This window comes from Urocampus carinirostris, chromosome 12 (genome assembly GCF_059441175.1).
Source record: "Urocampus carinirostris isolate Australia breed hairy pipefish chromosome 12, RoL_Ucar_1.0, whole genome shotgun sequence".
Classification (NCBI taxonomy): Eukaryota; Metazoa; Chordata; class Actinopteri; order Syngnathiformes; family Syngnathidae; genus Urocampus; species Urocampus carinirostris.
Window position 1 is genome coordinate 11,947,785 of NC_142360.1, and position 22,769 is coordinate 11,970,553.

The 22,769-nt window shown below is 40.1% G+C and overlaps 2 protein-coding genes and 1 long non-coding RNA gene across 6 annotated transcripts in view; 2 read left to right on the forward strand and 1 right to left on the reverse strand.

The window, feature by feature from the left end:
- Nucleotides 1–6,605, forward strand: part of cc2d2a (coiled-coil and C2 domain containing 2A) — a 44,095-nt gene extending 37,490 nt beyond the window's left edge. For all 4 annotated transcript variants that reach the window (XM_088350554.1, XM_088350555.1, XM_088350556.1 and 1 more), the window contains 2 exons: nt 2,567–2,766; nt 5,925–6,605. In XM_088350554.1, the coding sequence (XP_088206680.1) occupies nt 2,567–2,752 (186 nt within the window). In that variant the 3' untranslated portion in view covers nt 2,753–2,766; nt 5,925–6,605. The remainder of the gene's footprint in view (nt 1–2,566; nt 2,767–5,924) is intronic.
- Nucleotides 4,555–21,873, reverse strand: fbxl5 (F-box and leucine-rich repeat protein 5). The gene is made up of 11 exons (XM_088350558.1): nt 21,708–21,873; nt 20,709–20,924; nt 16,486–16,581; nt 15,991–16,195; nt 15,061–15,246; nt 13,654–13,779; nt 10,853–11,007; nt 10,628–10,710; nt 5,616–6,149; nt 5,203–5,351; nt 4,555–5,105 (listed from the first exon to the last, which is right to left on the reverse strand). The coding sequence occupies exons 1-11, from the start codon at nt 21,789–21,791 to the stop codon at nt 5,029–5,031; spliced, it is 1,911 nt and encodes a 636-aa protein (XP_088206684.1). The 5' UTR covers nt 21,792–21,873; the 3' UTR covers nt 4,555–5,028.
- Nucleotides 10,541–11,155, forward strand: LOC148354948 (uncharacterized). Its single transcript, XR_015852317.1, has 2 exons — nt 10,541–10,729; nt 10,810–11,155. It is a non-coding gene; the product is annotated as an uncharacterized LOC148354948 (long non-coding RNA).
- Nucleotides 21,874–22,769: the final 896 nt, after the last annotated feature.

The window sequence follows — 22,769 nt, forward strand, 5'->3', positions numbered from 1 at the left end:
GGGAAACCGGCTCTGGCATCCTTCTTATTTCCTAGGTTTGATCTCGTCATCAAACCTTACACAGTGAAATAAATGTCACTGCAGAATTGGTTTTTGTCTGGAGTGAGCGTTAGGCGCATTTGTTGAGTTTTGTCATATATGCGTGGCTCTAAAAAAGAGAAAAATGAAATGATTTTGCTTTACATGACTCTTTGAGTCAAAAAGGTTCCCGGCCCTGTGATAAATATATCACAGGCAGGCTATCAACAGGCGAAGCATTATTACTCCTTGAACCATTGTGGATTCTTCTTCTTCCGCAAAGAATGAAAGCAACAAAACATTTGTTTGTTGTATATAATTTAGAAGAACATTTCTGGAAGAATAGTGGGAATGTTTTTTTTATCATTTGTATTACAAATAGTCATATCCGAACCGATGTCTCAAAGCTGTAATATATTGTTTTTTTTACTAATGCTCCCAGAGCTACCACATACTCAAAACCCTAACTCTGTAGTATATACTATGCCAGTTCATAGCAAATTATTAAATACTATGCCCATTTACGTTGATAATTAAAAGATTAATTAATTAAACTACTCTTATGTTTGATCTGTTTTGGGAGGAAAGGAACATTGTTAATTATTTAAATGACAGTCTAATTCAAACTAATTCTTAAAAGCATTATTTTTATTTTTTTTAAGTAAGATTTACTAAAATGAATTTCACACTCCTAGAGCAAATACTAGTTTAGAGGAAATTACGAAATACAGACGCTCCCTCTAACATTCGACTTAGGTAAAACGGTTGATCCGAACATTTTTTTTCGGGACGTCAAAAAATATCCAGACATTGCTGTTGGTTAGATTTTGTATTGTGTGCACCTTTTTCCGAGTACAGGACATTAATCTAGTGTTTCTTTCCGCCCCTACACGCGTGTGGCACTGTGAGAGGTCACCCAGCATCCACCCAGAAGTTTAAAAAAATCTGCCTCCTTTTTCGAATTCGTACGTAAATATACAGTACCACGTGTACTATATCTAGCGTGCACAGAACTTAACGTTTTTATTGTTTAATATCTCATGCAGCCATTTAATATAGTTGGTGTAAAGTGTTGAAATAAAAGTGGAATAAGAAAGCTTGATGCTGTTGAGAATATGGTTGAAACGGTTTTTTTCGGCCACTTTTTACCAGGAAGGAGAACCTCTTGAAGCGCATCCCCCAAAAGTAAGTTAAACTTACTTTATTTATCTTTATAGAGCATATCATTTTGTGAAATATTTTTTAGTACAAAACAATACAGATTACTTATACAAGCCTTAAACATGCCAATATAAACCTTAAACATACAAAATATAGCGCTTAAGCAACTTACAAACGATCATCCGGAATCCATAAGTTGGGCAGCATGTGTACACATTTTCTGTTAAAAAATAAATTCAAGCATTGTTCATTTTTCTCATCTGGATGGTGCTTTGATCGATTGACCCTTACAAACGTGATTTAACCATGCGACGACACGATTGACAGCAGTAACCTGCTGTAAACAGTGGGTGAGGCCAGTAAACAGTATACAACAACAAAAATACTATACAAACGCTGCCCTACTTACGAAAGACCATCGTTCGTAAGTTGAATTTGTTGGTAAGTTGCTTCAGTGCTATATTTTGTATGTTTAAGGTTTATATAAGTTTGTTTAAGGCTTGGATAAGTAACCTGTATTGTTTTGTAATGAAAAAATAAACAATTTATAGAAAAATATACTCTTATAAAGATAAATAAAGTTAAGTTTAACTTGCTTTTGGAAGATGAACTTCAAGAGTGAGGCGCCTACCTCCTCTGTGGTAGAATTTGCCCCCCCCCCAAAAAAAAGCAATCCAACCGTTTTTTCAACCGCATCAAGCTTCCTTATTCCACTTTCATTTCAAATGAAACAGCTCGCCTCTCCTTTACACTTTACACCAACCGTATTGAATGGATGCACGAGATAGTAAACTATAAAAATGTGAAAGGGATACGGTACAGAATGTTTACACACGAATGAGGAAAAGGAATCGGATTTCTTCTTCGGGGTGGAATTGTGTGGCCTCTCACAGAGCCACTAGTTCTGTCCTGTACTCTGAAAGGTGCACACAATACAAAACTTAGAGCAATGTCAGGATATTTTTCGACAACCCGAAAAAAATCGTAAGTCAAACAGTCGTAAGTAGGGGGAGCGTCTGTAAGAAAAAGAAATGCTCGCTACTTTGTTGCTTGCTGTTTTTTAAAAGTGACAACATTGTCAAAGAAGCCCTTTTCCTCTCAAAGGCTAAGCGAAACTGTTTTTCAAAATCAGAAAGTTCACTTTACTCATCTTGGAGTACCATTTTAAGTATTTGCCAGCTCTGCACTCCTAGTAGAGACCAAGTCCTGGCCAATACCAATATTTTGCAGGATACAATTTGAACGACTGACTGCTTTTGTGTTTGAATCCTGAATGATTCCTTTAGGATTCATCCTTTCACTGAAAACATGTCAAATGGATTTGATTTCTCCCCCTTTGAAGACTATTTGAAGCAGTATGCCATGCCATGTTGTTGTCCCTTGCCAGATCACGGGGTTCCCGCTGCACATGGCTTTCTCGGAGATAGGTCCCGTGGTGGAGGCGGTGCACAGCACGGGCGTGCACACCATTCAGACGCCCAACGCGGAGTTCGCCCTGGCCGTCTACGTGCACCCGTACCCCAACAACGTGCTCTCCCTATGGGTGTACCTCGCTTCGCTTGTGCGATCTTGACCGCTGCAAAACAGGTGCCGATATCTGCCATTTTGTAAATCTGATTTTAAGCGTTTGAATTGTCAGGTATTACAATAGAGCAGGGGCGGGATAACTTTTTAATGCGCAGGCCGCATTCGGTTAAAAAGAGTGGCAGAAAGGCACGGGCCAGGAAAAAGACAAAAGAATTGCATCGGCAAAAGACAAAATATGATATTAATATAATAATCACACTCTCGCAGCAAAACTGGAAAAAAAAGCCGTCCAGAGTTGCATCCTCATTGGTGTCCAGAAGACTCATAGTCTGCATTTATATAGCACTTTTCAAGTCACTTAAGACCTCTCAAAGCACTTTACAATGTGCTTCAACCTTACCCATTCACACACACGCACACACACCAATAGCGGCATCAGCCATGCAAGGCGCCAACCTGCTAGTTATGGGCGTTAAGGGTTCGCGTGTTTTACACAAGTACACTAATTGTAATAATGATATTCATAAAACTAAGTGAAAATTAAGCAATTTTGAAAAAGAAAAAATTGTGAAGTTAAACGCATAAGAACTCTAGCACTGAATAATTCAATATCGCAGTGAACCAGCAATAACTCAAGTGCGAAGTAGCAAGGTGTCTGTTCTTCAAATGTCAAGGAAATTATAATGAAGTAAACTTACCGACTTATGAATGCAGACTATCTAACTTACATCCATCCAGCATTGCCGCCACTACTCAGGTTGCCCGGACGTTGTTACGTGATTAGAAACTCCCAATACTCACAACACGGTTTGTTTCTAACTACTGTATTTATATTACTCGTTTATGCGATATATGCAGACATGTAGTTATGAGTTTTATTTCATTTTATACTGCTTTATAAATTGGTACATGGCCGCGACGCAGATAATGGATGGACATCAAAATGCAAGTGTTAGTTTCTTTGCACTACATTTGATAAATATCTTGATACTCGAGTAAAATATCCCCCCCCCCCAAAAAAAAAAACACAAGAGAGTAGTCATAAAACCTGATTTCATTAGTGGTACTTTTCATAAACATCAGTGGTCATCAAACTATGGCCTGCGAGCTGAAGTCAGGCCCACTAGACGACGCCGAGATAAGCATAAGGGAAATAAATGACCCGCTACTAATCAATGGCTTGCAATTCTTTGTATGTCCACTGGATGTCTCCAAAACATGCAAAAACAGACTTCTGAAGTAGCGCCACCGTTTTTTTTTTCAATTCAAAAATAGTGCTTGATGAATGGATACTTTTTCACTATTGTTAGTTTTTTATTGCTAATGAATAATTTTTTTTATATTTTTTTAAAACCGAATAGTTGAAATGATCCCTTTATAAACAGACAGAAACAAAGCTTGAGGAGGTAAATGCAAACGAGAAAAAAAATGGATTGGCTCATGTTATACATTTTCCTCATGTATTGCTGAGGTATCGAATTAAAGACCTTTTTTTATCAGCATATACAAAATAATCAAATCCACCCATTACCTTTTCCCCCCTGTGCAATTTCTTTCAAACCCATGCAGTTTGCAGACCCCTTTTTATATTACTCAAATGAAGAAAGCGGCTCAGAATCTTAAGATTAGACTGTCATTGTGAAAAGGACAACATAAATGAGCTGACAAAATTGATCTGGACTCACACATGACACAATAAATGTAATTATTATCAGTGCACTTCATCTTGCTTGGGAATTGCACACCCTGAATATTGAATTCCCTCATGAATAGATTTTGTCATGTACCGTAGTTGAAAAAACTAATTTCAATCCAGATAGTTTATAATTCAACCTTCAGTGTACAGTATACTGTTTCAGGAGTTTATTCACTAATGATACAACTTTATTCCCATCATGCAACTTGTCTTTTTTTCCCCCCCAACAGATGTCGTTCAGCCTAAATTCCCCTCTGAAAATATTGACTTTTAGAACATTTTTCCTCATTACAAGAAAAAAAAAAAAACTAGATTTAACTCGTGCAAGCTTCTTTTTCTTCTCAGGTAACATTTGCCCCCCTCGTGAATTGACAATCTTACTTTGTCCTTGAACTGCTTCTAAACTTTTGTCCTATAGTAAAATAAGACCACACGAGACTAAGAATAATGGGGGGTAGTAGATTGGATGTTTTTTTTAGGGTTGAAAGCTTGCATTTTCAAACTGTTCCGAGGAGTGTTAACGATGCAACCACGTCTTACAGTTTTGACTGAGAAACATACAGCGCGTGACACCCGGTTGGATAAAGTGCAATTATGGAGCAGGAAGGGGCGTGGCTTATGTGGCTTCACTCGCCGGAGCGGCAGCATGCGCGAAATCCGCACTGCAGGTTCTGGCATCCGCTCGCCGTGTCTGCGTTTGGACCTGGCAACCAAACAATGAAAAAGACATTTGAATCAACAGTTATCTTGCAAAATTTAGGAATTGCAGTGTACTTCTTTAAATGAATTTGCTTTGCTACCGTTGATGTTGTCGCAATAGTAGAAGTGTTCATCGTTGAGGGCGGGGCATGCCGACACCAGCTGGTGAAGTCCCGCCTCCGTGACCGATAGGCAACCCGACAGGTTGAGGTGCTCCAGGTCCGGAAGGCCTCCCAGCTCCGATAGGGCCCTTTAAAAACATTCCAGGTCAAAATGAAGTCCAACTTGTGTAATCGAGACTATAAATTCAACCAAGATTTGCGGAAAGAGAAGTCAAACATTTACAACTCTTTCAAAATGTCTAAAAAATTTGGCCAAAATAAAATACTCAGCTGCTTGGATTTTATAACTGTAAACTGGTCTTCTCCAAATGTCCACTTTTGGAAACGCCTACTAATCTGCCAGGGTCCACAAACTATTATGGGAAATACCAAAATAGGAGAAATGAACCTACCCGAGTCCCACATCCGTAACCTGGTAACATCCAGACAGGCTGAGAAAGTTGAGCGTGCGCCTGGCACCCGATTGGTTAGTCCTGCTTTCGGGGCGTTTCAAGTCTATTGGCGAGCGGCGGCCATTAGTCCTCAGAGCCGCGTCGCTCTCATCGCCACGGCAGCATGCGCGCCGAGCGCAAAACCTTTCTGCCGAGACAGCCAAGTGCAAAATGGCCGCGCTGTGGCAAGTCCTGAGGTCCCGCCTGCAGCAGCAAAGCCCCCCCACCAGCCGAGTCTCTAAAAAGCGCTCTTCCTCCATTTCTTCGCAGCCTCGCCGCGTCCACTCGGCAGAGTCTTCGATGTCCTCGGGGAGCCAACTTTTGGACCCTCGCTTGAGGACGAGGGTCCGCTGCGGCCGCTGGCGACGCGACTGCCACGGGGGCCCCAGATCGCCGAGTGCCAGGGAAAGTCTCTTCAGAGCGCGGTCCGTGATCTTGTCGCAGCCGGACAGGTCCAGGTGCTCCAGGGATGCGCATGCCCCCACGTATGACCAGCTGAGGAAAAACGTGTCCGTTGGTCAGGAACTTTCTAATCATAGTTGACATTAGGGCTGCACGATAAACCGAAATCTAATCGATATTGAGAGGTGACGTAGTGCGATTGTGTAATCGCAAGACACAGCATTTTTTACATGGTTGTGTAGTTTTCATGTTAGTGATAGTGTTTTCTTTTAAAATTGGGTTGGAAAAAAAAAAGCGCAATTAGGTTTTTTTTTTTCCAAAATCGTGCAGCCCCAGTTGACATGAAATCATAAACTACAAAATGAGCTCATCTCATGTCTGAAAGGAAGCAATTTCTGTGAAACTGTTAAAATGGACTTTGACATACAAGTGTAAATTAGTAATTGTTGTACCGCAACCCCTTGCTACTTTGTAGACTCGGTGCATTGCAGATTGAAAATTATTCATTAAAAATAAAAACTATTTACATTGGATACCAGAGAAATATCACTTTGCTACCATTTAATGTTTTCAGAGCTCAGTTTCCAATTGTATTATGGATTCCATTTACTGTGCACCATATTTTCCAGACTATACATTTTTTTTCCATTATTTGTCCAAGGGTGTGATTTATACCTTATTAACACATCTTTACTAGGTATATAACGTCACATTATTTTCACGCTGAACCACCCGTGTTGATCATTTCAACCTTACCTTACAACCTAACCTTACAAAACGGGTACTAATTTTCGGAATATTCTGTGTCATTTCGCAAAAGTAAATATTTTCAACATGCTCAAAAAGGATTTTTTTTACAAGTAACAAATACTTTGTGCTTAACATTTCGATTACATTTCTCTAAGATACGAGTTATGAATTCATTTAAGTGACGTTTGGTGGAGGTGGGGCTTCATTTTACACAGGGTGACCATTTTCAGCATACACTGGTCATTTATAAAAACAACTGAGGTGGCAAACAAAATGGCAACGTAAAGAAAAACATGCAGCTTACAGGCTATAGCAGGGGTCGGGAACCTATGGCTCGCGAACCATATATGGCTCTTTCTATGAGTACCTATGGCTCAGAGACCAATTTGATTGCATGCAAAATTTCTCCATTTTGTTCAAAACCGGGAATGTCTATGCTATTCAGGTACACGTAAAGCCAAACCAAATAAATGCAAAGGAAACACTTCGCAGTATATATAGGGCACGTTTTTCACTACAATTTACAGTCAAGGTGTCACACAAAAAAAAGGGGGGGGGGGGGAAACTCGTTTTGGCTGTACAACGCTAAAGAATCCTTTATTTAAAAGTTCACTATATAATCTGTGTTCAGTGTTCAGATACTTTATGATGAATCCACAGAACTGTAAATACGCCAAAACACCGGAAGAGAACTTGGTCATTTGATTGGGTGAGTGGGAGGGATGGGTGGAGCTATGCAAAAAGTACAAGCATTCCCTCCCATCTCTCGCCAAAGGTAAGCACATAAGGCTCCCTATTCTCAGAATGTTGTGAGGTTTTTACAAAATAAATGCTTGCATCTGGTTTTGAAACCAATATGTATGAAAAAAAGGGTCAAAAGGAGTTTAACCGATCTTGAGTAATTGCAAGAAAGAGACAAGTTTAAAGTGGTCTGTTTGTTGAATTTGGGACAGGGGCTCTGGCATTATTCTCTTTTCATAATTTTTATCAAATCATCAAAAATAAATGTGCTGAAGACTAAGCTTTTGTCTGGGGCGTGGGTTTAGCAATTTAGTAAATTTGTCTCATAATATATGGTGTGGCTCTTTCCCAAAATAAAATTAATATTTTTTGCTTTTATGGCTCTTTGAGTCAAAAAGGTTCCCGACCCCTGGGCTATAGTATAATATTTGGCCCAAAAGCTGGGTTGGTGAAGCTTGTGAAGCAAAGCTTCACTTGCAAGAGTTCAATAAATGGGTGCTGACTGTGCAACTCTCTAACAAAGCTGTGTGATCCACGAACCTTCCCCAAACGACACGCTACACCAGGGGTCGGGAACCTTTTTGACTCAAAGAGCCATAAAAGCAAAATATATTAATTTTATTTTGGGAAAGAGCCACACCATACATTATGAGACAAATTTACTAAATTGCTAAACCCGCGCCCCAGACAAAAGCTTAGTCTTCAGCACATTTATTTTTGATGATTTGATAAAAATTATGAAAAGAGAATAATGCCAGAGCCCGTGTCCCAAAATCAACAAACATACCACTTTAAACTTGTGTCTTTCTTGCAATTACTCAAGATCCTTTTTTTTCATACATATTGGTTTCAAAACCAGATGTAAGCAGTTATTTTGTAAAAACGTCACATTCTGAAAACAGGGAGCCTGATGTGCTTATCTATGGCGCAGACGGCGTAGGGCGAGAGATGGGAGGAAGTGCTAGCACTTTTTGCATAGCTCCACCCATCCCTCCCACTCACCCAATCAAAAAACTTTAAGTTCTCTTCCGGTGTTTTGGCGTATTTACAGTGTGTTCTGTGGATTCATCATAAGGTATCTGAACACTGAAGACAGATAATATAGTGAGGTTTTATATAACGGATTCTTTAGCGATGTACAGCCAGAATGATTTTTTTTTTTTCGTGTGACACCTTGACTGTAAATTGTAGTGAAAAATGTGCCCTATATATTCTGCCAAGCACTACTTCAATGTTAGCTTTGGTTTGGCTTTGTGTGTTTCTGAACAGGATTAGTAGCTTACGTTTTGGACGAGATGGAGAAAATTTGCATGCAATCAAATTTGTCTCCGAGCCACAGGTACTCATAGAAAGAGCCATATATGGCTCGCGAGCCATAGGTTCCCGACCCCTGCGCTACACTTTAGCTACCGAGACACCGAGGATGAAAATTCCTTTGAATTCACTGATTTAGAGTCAAACTTAATTTGGCAAGCATGTTATCTGAATAATATGTAACATCGCATGTCAATCATGTAGTGTTATGTTCGTATAACACACAATCTCATTCAACTTGTTGCTTCCTTTTATTTTAGATCAGCTTTCAAGATTACGTATATGTTTTTGGCGTTGGATTTTATCAAATACATTTCGCACCAAAAATTGCGATATATTCCGATGCGATTTATATATGGTTTTTCTTTCTTAATTATGCATTCTCTGGCCAGTGTGACTTGTACTCCAGAGCAACTAATAGTCCAGAAAATACAGTAAATGTACATTTAGATTTTTAAAATTTATGGTTGCGTGATACACACGTTAATGAACTTTTTAGGAAGAGGGGAGTCGGGCCGGCAGCACTATTTTGTGGAGCTTGCATATCACGGGGGCGTGGCTGGTCACCATTAACTGCAAACACGATGGATTATAGCCGGGGTCGGGAACGTATGTCTATGAGTACATCTAGCTTGGAGATTAAATGAGGGTCCTGATAATATTCAGTGTGTTGTCCCAATTGTAGTAAAGTATATACGAAGCAATGCCGTAAACAATTAGTCATATTCAAAATATATATGACAGGGGTGCCAACCCGGTTCTCAAGAGCCGCATGTCCTGCATGTTGGAGTTTCTCTGCTCAATTACAGGTGAGTCTAATTACCTGGGTCATTGTCAAGCTCCCAACATCTTTAAATTTAAATCACCTGAGTTGGAGAAGAGAAACCACCAAAAACATGCAGGACATGCGGCTCTTGAGGACAGGGTTAGCCACCCCTGATATAGGGCATAGTTCCAGCTAGTTTACAGTAATTTGTATTAAGCAAACAGAACCCATTTTGGCTGTAAATCTCTATATGTAAGCGCATTTAAGAATGTATGTTAACGTTTTATGATCAAAACTCATGGAACAAACTGTAAAGACCTGAAAATGGCAGCCAAGATCCCAAAGCAATTTGACTGGATATGGAAGTGGTCTGGCTGAACAGATCTCTCTGCATATCTTACCAAGGGCCCTCTACATGGAAGGTAAACACATGTGTACCTTTCCTTTGCAGTATTTTGTGACCTGACTTTGCTCACACCTAGCTTTTAAACCCTTATTTAGTGCAAAATTGACAAAACGAGTAGAGCCTCAGTGGGAGGGAAACGCATTTTAAGTTGTATATTTGGCGATATGGAACACAGGCTCTGGCATTATTATCATTTAGTAGATTTATCGAATCATGAAACATCACACAGGTAAATAAAAGATGCTGAAGAATTATCTCTTGTCTGGTGAGCGGGTTAAAGAATACAAGTTAAGGCTCTCGGAAAAAGAAAAGTCATTATATTATGCTTTACATGGATCTTTGTTCCCGACCCCTAGATTACAGTATTTGTCCAGATAAAAAACGAGGGATGAAATAACCTACAGGATTTGGCCACTAGATGGCAACAAAGTACGGTCTACACAATAAGGTATAGGAATTATTTCAGTCTAACAGGCTTTGTGTAGTCACCACACGTTCCCTCAGTCCGACATCACGTCTTCAATTTTGTAATGATGATGACAAATACTCAACTTTGAGTAAAAACATGGAGACTGACACAATGTTGCAGTTTACCTTTCGAAAGCAAAATCGGTGACATCCGTCTGCGTCAGGTCCAGATGAACCAAGTTAGGACATAGACTGAGGATCTGACGTACCTGTTCGACAAGATTTCGGGTAACATTCGCAGGCCTAACATTTTGGAACTCAAGATTTGTCATAAATGTTGACAATTGTGTCATTTCCTAAATGCAAAGAAATATCGGTGTCACGTCATCGCTTCAAGAGGCACATACATACCATTTTGCTGGAGACGGTGGAACCGTAAGCGAGCACGAGCGACTTAACGTGCGAGCCGACGATCGGGAGAAGATTCTGGACGATTCCGTCCAGGAGCTTCTTCTCGCGCTTTGCCGTGCGGATGGCCAACGAGTGCCCTGCATCGCCGCACTCATCTGTGACACGGTCAGCACCGCGTTTGGTGGCATTCATATCAGAATAACAAAAGTGATGACTCTTATTCAGGTACGCTACCTTGACCTACAAGCTTCACCAATACTACAATGGAGTTACTCTGCTACTCATTAAATGCAAATGATGTATTGCAGTGTCCTCTCATTCCTAATGAGGTCAAATAAAAGCCCCCATTTATTAAAGGGTGGGCACATTTATGTTCAAAGTCGGCAGCGCTGTCTCAAGCACAGAGTACAAGAACACTGGATTTTTCCTCAAGGAGTTATTCACCCTAACGTATATACTTCCACATAAGCTGAATTTACAACTATAAAATAAAATACTGAAATCGGGGAGTCAGCTTATATGTGCATATTTGGTTGTGTGCCACCAGCAGCAAATGGTAGGGAGCGCCTGAGAAAGCGGGTGTGGCTTACACAGGAACTACAAAACTCAATTCCAATGAAGTTGGGAAAGTGTGTTAATTGCAAATAAAAATTGATCCAAGTAAATTGCAAATTCTTTTCAACCCATATTTAAATGAATGCACAGCAAAGACAACATATTTATTGTCTTCACTCATAAACTTTATTGTTTTGGGAGAAAATCATCAACTCTGTAATTTGATGACAGCAACACATGCCAAAATAGTTGGGACAGGTGTCAATAACTACTCAGAAAGTGGATGAATGGAAATCAACCAACTATTTGCAGGTGAACAGATGAATTAGGAACAGGTGAGAGTTGTTACTGGGTATAAAAAAGGGAGACCCGAACAAGCTAAGTCATTCACATGCAAGGATGGGGCGAGGTTCACCTCTTTGTGAACAACTGCGTGAGCAAATTGTTGAACAGTTTAAAAACAACATTCCTCAAAGTACAATTGCAAGGAATTTAGGGATATCATCATCTACAGTCCATAATATTGTGAAAAGGTTCAGGGAATCTGGAGAAATCACTGTGCGTAAACGGCATGGCCGTAAACCATTATTGAATGCCCGTGACCTCCGAGCCCTCAAGCGGCACTGCATTAAGAACCGACATCAATGTGTAAAGGACATCACCACATGGGCTCAGGAACACTTTGGAAAACCACTGTCAGTCAATACAGTTCGACGCTATATCCGTAAGTGTGGGTTAAAACTTTATGTTGCAAAGCGTAAGCCATTCATCAACAACATCCAGAAACGCCGCAGGGTTCTCTGGGCCCGAGCCCATCTAAAATGGACTGATACAAAGTGGAAAAGTGTTCTGTGGTCTGATGAGTCAGTTTTCCAAATTGTGTTTGGAAATTGTGGACGTCGTGTCCTCCGGTCCAAAGAAGAACAGAACCACCCAGACTGTTATGCACGCAAAGTGCAAAAGCCAGCATCTGTGATGGTATGGGGGTGCATGAGTGGCCAAGGAATGGGTAACCTGCACATCTGTGAAGGCACCATTAATGCAGAAAAGTACATTCAGGTTTTGGAACAAAGTATGTTGCCATCCAAACAGAATCTTTACCATGGGCGCCCTTGCTTCTTCCAGCAGGATAATGCCAAGCCACACACTGCACGTCTCACGACAGCGTGGCTTCGTAGTAAGAGGGTGCGGGTGCTTGACTGGCCTGCCTGCAGTCCTGACCTGTCTCCCATTGAAAATGTGTGGCGCATTATAAAGCGCAGAATAAGACAAAGGAGACCCCGGACTGTTGAACAGCTGAAGCTGTACATAAAGCAAGAATGGGAAAGGATTCCACTATCAACGATTCAACAACTAGTCTCCTCACTTCCTAAACGTTTATTGAGTGTTATTAAAAGGAAAGGTGATGTAACACAATGGTGAAGAAGCCCCTTTCCCAACTACTTTGGCACTTGTTGCAATTATAAAATTCTAAGTTTATCATTATTTGCTTATGGAAATAAAGTTTATGAGTTTGAACATGGATAATCTTGTCTTTGTGGTGTATTCATTTAAATATGGGTTAGAAAAGGTTTGCAAGTCATTCTATTCTAATTTTACTGACATTTTAAACTTTTTCCCAACTTCAATGGAATTGACTTTTGTACAAACCGATGGAAATTCAATGAGGCAAACGCGAGCACGGAATTTACGGTAGAAGTGTACTGAATTTTGGTCTTTTCATTTGTAAAACTGTTTTTGGCAATATACAATCCGTGCAAAAAAGTAGAAAGAAATGAAGAAGGAAATCTTTGAAGTGTTTGAAGCCCAGAAACAAAATGCATAGGGAGCGTCTTGTCTAATGTATCGTTTGCAAGCTCTCAAGATTGCACCGGACTGAATATGAAGGGTTAACTGCTTTCACAGATTGATGTACACGTTTTATTTTTTTATGTGGCTATTTTAAAACAGATTAAGGTGGGAAGCTTCAAAGCGAGTACACATGGCAAATTTTGCTTAGTTACTTTCAGAGTAAGGCGCTGCTTTTTGGTGTCAGTAATCTGTGGTTTCTGGATTGCTTTTAAATGGAGTTACCAATTAAAATTCTTAAGTAGCACGCCCAACACTGGCAGAAACACGTTTATCGTATTTCAATTAATTTCTAGAGGGAAAGAAGATCTGAATTTGGTTTGGCAAGGGAATGTATTCCACTGTTAGGTCAAGGTATGGCTGTCCTGTATACGGTCATGAAGACACGAGAAGGTCACCAGATTCATCGATGTCGGCATCCTCGTCCCACTCTTGGTAGGCGCGAACTTCGATCTCCCGACTCTTCACCCAGCTGTCCTCCGGTTCCTGGTCGTAATCCCCCGGCGGGCCCTTGTAATAGTCCCCTGGAGATTGGGATTATTTTTCTCAAAACATGAGTTTTCCCCCATTATTTACATGAAGTTTTTTTGTTGTATCATCAGTTCCATAGCCACATGAGACAAACTTTAATATTTTATACCATGAACTCTGGACTAAAGACCACATGTGCAAATTTAAGAAAGAACCAACAGGAGGTAGAGCGTTCGTCTTTGGATCAAGAGGTTGCAGGTTCGATTCCCAGCTCCTCCGTGTCCTTGGGCAAAACACTGAATCCCTAATGCCCCCAATAAGCAGGAAGGCACCTTGCATGACTGACTCCCTATTGGTGTGTGAGTGTGTGTGTTAATGGGTGTGAAGTGTGAAGCACATTGTAAAGTGCTTTGGGAGGTCGTCATTGACCTAAAAAGCTCTATATAAATGCAGACCATTTACCAATTAACCTTACATTTATTTATTTTTGTTCAATCTGCACCAGGCTTAAACAACCATAATAACATACTTGTTCGCGTCCATTTCTTACATTTACAAATGAGAAATGTCTTGTACAGAAAAGTAACACATTATGCCACGAAGAAGACACTTGTTTGAGGACTGTGTCTGCAGCTTTCAATCTCAGTCAACTAGTGCATGGGTCGATATTAATGAAATTGCCCATGGACATATACGCCGCAACGTGACGAAAACAAAACTCAATATACTGTACTGACTCAAATCCAGAAGCCCATTCAATCACAACATCTATGTAATTGATCTTAAGCTCTCCCATCCCTTGCGCACAAGACAAAGTGAGAGGAAACTTAAGTATTGCCACTACTACATAAAAAATATATTATATATGGATGCTTGGAATCTTCCTAAAAAGTAGTATCGGCTAATTGAATATTTTAGAGTGGCAAAAGGTGACTAATTATGGGTCTATTTTTCTTGCAGACCGATAACTGTGACATCATATTAGGCTGTTATCTCTCTGATAACTGTCGGCCTGATAATTAACTTGTACCCTTCCTTAGTTACTAGTTTTGGCATGTATAATGATAAAAAAATTATAATTAAAAAAAAAAAAAAATCACATTGTATTATATGCCACAGAATTTCAAATGTAGAAAAAAAAGTGGTGGCTTGTTTTCCAGAATTTACAGTACCCATTTTGTCATGATACACATTTACAAATCTGAATAACATTTCGTAGACTTTACTCCACGGGCAATTGCAATCGTTTACACGAAGCACTAAACAATTCAATCAACTCTCAATTCACAGAATCTACTTCTGTAATATGTTGTTGTGTGTGCTGACAGGATTACCTCTGGCCCAGCGTACAGGGTAAAGGTGCCTCCACAGGGAACCGGTCCTGGTCAGCTCAGACCAGGAAGCGCACACTTGGCTGCAGCTGCACAAATCTTGAGGGCCTAGAAAGCCGAAGATCCTCAGGATGACTTCGGACGGAATTTGGGAAACATGCATGGAAAATTTCCCGTCGTCCTCCACTTCTGTAGAGAAAAAACAATCATTTTGAGCATACCCATTATAGCAAAATATTTTGACCATATATTTTAAGACAACATTCAAAAAACACACCAAAATGCAAATTTTCAGTGCATTTTATTTCTCTGTGTGACGTTAAATGATTTAATAATATGTCAGAAAAATAGTAATGCCAGAGCTTTTTTCTCATATTAACAAACATACCACTTTAAACTTATCTCCGTCCTATAGTTACTTAATATTAGTGAGGCTCATTTAAAACCTGCACTTTTTTTCATAAATAATTTCAAAACAAGGTGCAAGCAGAGCTCAATTGCGAGTTTGTCAGAAATGACTGCAAACGAAAAGTTTATAGATAAATTTCACTTGGGCGCTTGTGGGTTAAGTTTGCATTATAAGGAACAAACGGTGCGGCTATGCTATCAGAAAGAGCAACCTAAATCGCTACGCTGTCGTTTCGGCTGCCGTATTTGCTTCACATATGATACAAGGATATCTATCATGGGCGTGACTTAGCGCTTCTGTCGGATATATTAATTGGAACGCCTCGGAGGAATTTGCATGAGTAGCATTTTATCACCGAGCCAAATATGTGCTCATGAAAAGAGGCATAAACGGCTCTCTAGCTATAGGTGCCCAACTTCTGATTCAGAGTCTGAATTCCCAATTGGGTCCTAAACACGCCTTCATAAAAGGTTCCAATAAGATAACCTGTTCTTACAAAGTAGGAATAAAGTTGTGATACCGACCGTAGTGTTTTTTCTCATGGTCGGCGTATTTGAAGGCCTTCTGCAGCTCCTCGGCACGGCTCCACAGACTTAAACCTTTGAGGACGTCAGCAGCGGCAGATGCACGGTTCCATGGCTGATGCGTGTGGTGCTGTGCCATCACTTGCTTCTTGATGGCCTTCAGCTCCTCGTAGCTGAAGTGCTGCATGAGCATGGGCTGGAACACCTGTGAGGATCGCACAGGAACTTCAAGCTTATATCCCTTTTTACCGGGGTCAGTCGCTCCTTCTAAAAAAATGACAGCCAATCTTATGCCAATTATAACTGCATTAAGTCTTATCTGAATTCCGGAAGTTAACACTGAATAATTCCGAGACTGAAGAGTGTTTAATGACATTTGCTTTTTTTAAAAAAATATATATATATTTTTTTGCAATGCTTTGTAGATGTACATTTCTTTAAACTTAAAAACTGAAAGCCCATGTCCCGCTAAACCCCACGTGCTGCTGATGGTACCTCTTCCTCCTCCTTCATGTGTGGTAAGAAGTCCTGAGTGAAAGCCTCCAATCTCTCCTTGAGTTGCTGGGCATAGTTGAGCTGCTCATATTCACTCTAAAAATACAAGCAAGTATTGTTTATTGTATTAGTGCATTGGCTGCAGATCCCAAATGAGGCCGGCTGGTAGCTGGAATTATTAAGTAGTCATAAATTGCCATTTATTTCCACTTTTTTGCTCGCACATTTTAAAATAAGTACAATAAATATAGCGTATTATCTTGACGAATAAAAGTCTCACATTTTCTTTAACTTGTGCAACCCGTCCTATCGTGTAATGCGCCTTGTGTCTCCTGTAAAATGGCGGACAGGGACCAGCTCAGTTGTTTTAGGGTTGGGCTCCCGAGATTGGGAGGTCACATGTTAGAGCCTTGGCTGAGTTAAGACCTAAAACATTTTTGGGTGAAATCTGGAGTTTTGTGAGATCGTTCACATATCTAACTACGCGATCTCCTGTCACTTTTATGCCTTCTCCCGTGTGAATGCCACAAGATTCCCCCAAGCAGAAGAGGACACCTGACATCACACGCAATGCATACTTTGTGGAAGCGCTCAGAGATATTAACGCTGTAGGGTAGCTTGCAATTCGAAAGGATTTGTTATCGTCTTGATTCTTTCGTTTCACCCAGACCAGGACTGCGGTGGAGTAAAGATTTACAGCGGATTATAATGAAAATAATGTGTTGCAGATGATTGGGTGAGAATGTTATTCGAGCTTTAGGAAAATTACTCTGATAGTAGAGAAAGCGAACCCTTTAGTCGAGATTTAGCAAAACTGTTCTGGTAGGAAACAGAGGACGAGGATTTTGACGGTTATGTTCCGGATTACCGGTGTTCTGTGGAAACGTCCTACCTTGCCGAGACGTCCTACCGTAGGCTAATCTGACAGGGAATTTGGCTTCCTTTCTTATTAAGTAAAACTGGCAACACTGAAATTCTGAATTATTGCCAACACAACTTTTACTCATGAAATATAACAAGGGTTGGCACAAATACATACAGTGCGTGATTACTGTAGGCAACAAACACCATGCCAAAAAGCTACCACAGAAAAACACATAGGCTTAAAAGCGATGTCATAAAACAGTATTTAGAAGCAAGGAAAGAGTCAAATAAGACTAAATCTATAGTAAAGTTGTAAGTACTCTCTGTCGGAAATCACAATCAGCCTTGTGCGCATGCACACTAGGGATTGGTAGGATGTTTCGGCAGAACACTGGTAAAAAATGTGAGTGCCAAACTTTTTTGCACCAGCTCTTTTGAAAAAAAAAAAAAAAAAAAATTTGGTTTCTTAGTGTGTTTTACCTAGTAAACAATAATAAATCTGCGAGATGACGAACTGCTGCGCTATAATTCTGACGAAGACATGGTTAAACTTATCTATCCCGGCTGACGCTCAAGGAAACTGTGCGGGTCAGATGTATCGACATTTCGTTCTGTATACACGAGTACACGAATAACAATAAAGTATATCTGAATCTGAATCTAAATAAACTAATGAAACTCCGTTTTGCTTCTGTTGTATTTCTAAATACGCACACTTGTATGGTTGTGATGTTGTGTCGCAGCCGCAAGCAGAGGGCTCCCGCGTCTTATCGTGAGGTGTATTTGTATGTGTTCAATACAGAAATAGAAACAGCTACGGAATCTGCGCCCTTTCACACGGTTCACCATAATACGGTATTTATTAAAAAACCTCCTCTTGGTCTTCTTCCATTGACTTCTGCTCTGTAGATCCTCTTCAACATTCGCTCCTCATCCATCCTCTCCATGTGTCCAAACCCACCGAATACTCTCTTATCCACACGCTTGCTCAGTTCCACTACTACTCCAGTTCTGTCTCTCACTATTTTATTTCTCAATCTATCCAATATCGTCACTCCTAACATACTCCTCAAACACTTCATCTCAAAAACATTTAATTTCATACCCAAAACTTCTTCCAGCGCCTGTCCATGCAACCTTATTTCCAACACCACACCATGCCCACTCCATACTTCCAATAATTAACCTAGTAATAACACGATAAGCTGTCATTTGAGAAATGCATATAAAAATGATTTGCACTAATTAGGAACAAAAAGTGGTTCTGAGGTTGAAAATGGTTAAGATATATTTTTTCTTTCACTCACCCATTTGATTTTTGAAGAAACATGGAGATTGTTGGGCCTTGTTTTTCCCTCTCCGAAAAGCGTGACAAATGAGCAAAAAGTCGGCTAAAACTAAAAAAATAATTCCCCTGGGTTGATTGATTTATTTCTTGTCCACATTTGATAGTTAGGCAATTAGTTTACAAACCCGGAAAAAGAGATCAATGTAATGCCATAATTTTCTAATTTAAATAGGACGTAAAAATAAAAAGGTGCTAATGAATACAAATACAAAAAAATACATCCATATAGATATAAATCTATACCGTAAAATTCGGACTACAGGCCGCAACTTTTTCCCCAAGCTTTCAACCCTGCGATGGTGCGGCTAATTTATGCAATTTTTTTAAGCGGCCGCCCGGGGGCGCCTGAGCAGTAAAGGAAAGAGAGACACGTGGAATGTACGTGTCGAGGAAGAGGCAAGTTTTAATTCACGTAACTTTGCGCTTTATGCATGAATGAAACTAGCATGAATATACTGTACCCTCATCATGGGAAAAGCGTCAATCGAAAGGGCAGGGCTAACTACCACATTAGGAATAATTTTACGAGTCAGTTTATTTGTAAACGCAAATAATGTGGCGAAACGAACGGATTACAAAAAGCAACCTTCAATGAAGCAGAAATGTTATCGGCGGATTCCTATTTAGCTGTTGGCATTATCGTGTGTTTGGAATAAATGCTTCACACGGTTGGATTCGAGCCTTGATGTAACAAAGCTATTTTTGCTGACAATCAAAGAAGTTTCTCTGATGAGTACATTTTGACATGTTCATAATATCTTGAATCCCAATAGTTCAAGCTTTCCAATAATATGTTGCATGACGTCTTTCAGTGACTTTTGACAGCGTACAGACACGTATTTGTTTATCAAAAGTCTGACGGCCCAGCGTCGGGCCATCACATCAAATAACAGAAGTAGCAGAATGAAAACACCAAAGAAACAGCATAAATATTGATTTCATTTGCAGTACCTTTCAGGTTTTATGGCTGACGTGCTAACAACGTGTGCCACCAATCACGGTCACCTTAGTGAGTGAGCCCTCCCACCACCAATCAACAGAGCGCAACAGAGACGGTGACATGAAGTCAAGAGAGGCAGAATTGGAATATAGAAATGAAATTATAGTAATGGTTGTACTGATTCAATAATAGTAATATCGCATATAACTTCACAATTTTTTGATTTCCTATTTCAAAATTGCAGAATTTTGACATTATCATCCATCCATTATCTGCACCACTTATCCTCAGTAGGGTCGCGGGGGTGATGGAGCCCATCCCAGCTATCTTTGGGCAGAGGGCACCCTGAACTGGTTGCCAGCCAGTCGCAGGGCACACAGAAACAGACAACTCACCCGCTCATTCACACCTTGGGACAATACGGACCGGCCAATTAACCTGACATGCATGTTTTTGGAATGTAGGAGGAAACCAGAGTGCCCGGGGGAAACTCACACAAGCACGTGGAGAATATGCAAACTCCACAAGAGGTTCAATCTCATGGTCTCAGAACTGTGCCACACACGCGCTAACCACTGAACCGCCGTGCTGCCCTTGACATTATCAATTAGTGATTATACAATTGGTATTTAATGTATTACTGTGCAGGGGGTCTGAAGATGCAGAATGAGGCACATCATCTTCTTGCTTCATTGCAGAGGACGATAGTGAGACCAAGGTTTCTAATTTGGCGTACACCTCAACCCCAAAAGATAGAATTAGTTGCATGGACTTTTTGCATACTGGGGGAACTCTTATCTCTTGATGCTTTCATTCAAAAGGAGCAGCACAAAAACGTGATTTTTAAGTTAATGGTAAACAATAAAACTTGTATTTTTCTACACTGTATGACAGTTTATGTAATGCTTTCTTGCTCTGCTAATCAAATTATAAATAAGATGTTGGTAAAATAGTCTAACCTCACCAAACATCACTGCGTGGAGATATCACCAGACTACAACATGATGCAAAAAATGCGTATGAAGTTTCAACAAGCAAACTTCTAAAGCAGCAACAAGATGGCGGGCCAACCTTAACATTGTGCAGGCCCTTCTCAACGAGCTGCAGCATGTCAGAGAGTTTGTTATCCGAGTGCATGTTGTAAACGGTGCAGCAGCGTTGCTCCAGCAAACTGATGATGTATTCGTTCTCGATCTGTTCGTGCATCTTGAACTCCTTGAAGGTGACCAGCAAATACTTGAGGAAAGAGCGGAAGTCGCTGATGTTGGAGAAGTTGGTCTCTGACAGCTACCAATCAAAATCAAAATGGATTGACGTCAGAAGTCAAACAATTTTCAAGTGAAATGCTTTTGGGGAAATTAGTAACAACGCATACCTGTCAAATTTTACATTTTGCCAGAATTGCATGTTTTTTGACCATTTCAAATTGTGTACGCCGTATAACAACTTTCAACGAGTGGCTTTAAGTTTACTGCAACGTATAAAACCCAACACTAAACATAATGCAAGTGGGTAAATAACAAAGAAAGATGCTGGAGGAGTTGTTTGTATCGCTTACTTGGTAAATCATCTAATTTTTCACTTAAGCTATTTGCTTTTATTCTACATAGTCGTTCTTGCTGTGAGTAAATAGGTGTCGCCTTGTGTCTGCAAGGTTTATTAATGCTAAATAAAGAGAATATCAATCATTAATAAGTGGAGAGTTGACTAAGGTTGACATGTATGGCAACGCCCCATTATGATTTTGGTTTACTTTCAATGCGAGATTACCATAAACGTAAATATAAAGCATGTTTACGGTCTCGCACTAAACAGTTACGTCATGGTGCGCGAAATAATTCCTTTCACATACTGACTTGAGGTTTGCATGTTATTGCGTTGTTGTCATCTTAAAAAAATACAGAATTACAAATACAGAATTCAATCAAATGACCCGTTCAATAACAATAAAGCCTGTTGCATAATCTCCTAGCCTCTCAAGCTAACATGCTAACCTTGGCGAACGTCGTCTTTTGGGGGAAAGAAGTGATTCAGACTACAAATAATGAAAATAAATTATTAAGCCCTCACCTTCTCCGAATAGAGGCCCACCAACTGCTTCATTCGCCAGTGCGGGCCCGTGAATACGTCTACCTCGTCCGGAAAGGGAGCCATGTTGACCAGACTGCAAGGTGTGTGTTTAGCGACGTTAGCATTAGCTCTAACTCTGGTCTCGATGACGTCACAGTAGGGGTTCGGTCTCTGGTCGAGATCACACAAACATACGACAACTAGAATGCGGTTTCCTGATTTATAAACGTAGAGGGTCGGTCGTCATTTTGAATGGGCAACCCACCGTTGTGATGTCATTCGTGGGTATTTATGCTTTTTAGGTATTTAAAAACAGGGTTGGGTAGGGTTACTTTAACTGGATTACTTTCAATTACTTTTGGATTACTCCAATACCAAATATGCTTATAAAAGACAAAAGAAAGTAAAATATGAATGAAATTACTAAATTTTGTGCAGGCTTGGGGAGTAATGGAATACACGGAATGGCAAAAATGATGTTGGCAAGCTGTTTGGATTTATTTTCATTTTGTTTCTGTCGCATTTTATGATAGTTTTGCCGGAGATCAAAGATATCAAAGCCAGGAGAGAAAGCTTAACACGTGTTGTGAGTCATCATTATATTCATATTTAGTTTCTTTTGTCTTTTATTAGCATATTTGGTATTGGAGTAATCCAAAAGTAACTGAAAGTAATCCAGTTAAAGTAACCCTACCCAACCCTGTTTACAAATATACTATAAGTCAGGAGCCTCAGGGATTCAAAGACAATTTTGCATTACGTGGATGACGGTCACACACAGACACATCTCAACAGGGGAGTGCAGCATTTCCTTGCCCTTGAGTAGGTTTTAGATAAGGGGATGGTGTAATAATAGTCTGTGTTCGCAATGATCTGTTGTGTGTGCAGCCCTTTAAGACTCCTTGTGATTAAGAGCTATACTAATAAACATGACTTGACTTGACTAGTTTAAGGTGTCTTCAAAAAGTTGAAAGTGAAGTATATTTTCCATTAAGTAGGTGTTGACAATGCCCTAGTGTGTTCAAGTAGCCCTTATGCTTTATTTCCCATTACACCTATCTG

What these genes read in the sequence shown, in the direction of transcription:
- fbxl5 (XM_088350558.1), bottom strand. Translation starts at nt 21,791, where the DNA reads ATGGCTCCCTTTCCGGACGAGGTAGACGTATTCACGGGCCCGCACTGG. An exon ending in AGGGCCTGCACAATGTTAAG is followed by an intron (nt 16,582 to 20,708) that starts GTTGGCCCGCCA and finishes TTGTATTTTTAG; the next exon opens with AGTGAATATGAGCAGCTCAA. An exon ending in ACATGAAGGAGGAGGAAGAG is followed by an intron (nt 16,196 to 16,485) that starts GTACCATCAGCA and finishes CGATCCTCACAG; the next exon opens with GTGTTCCAGCCCATGCTCAT.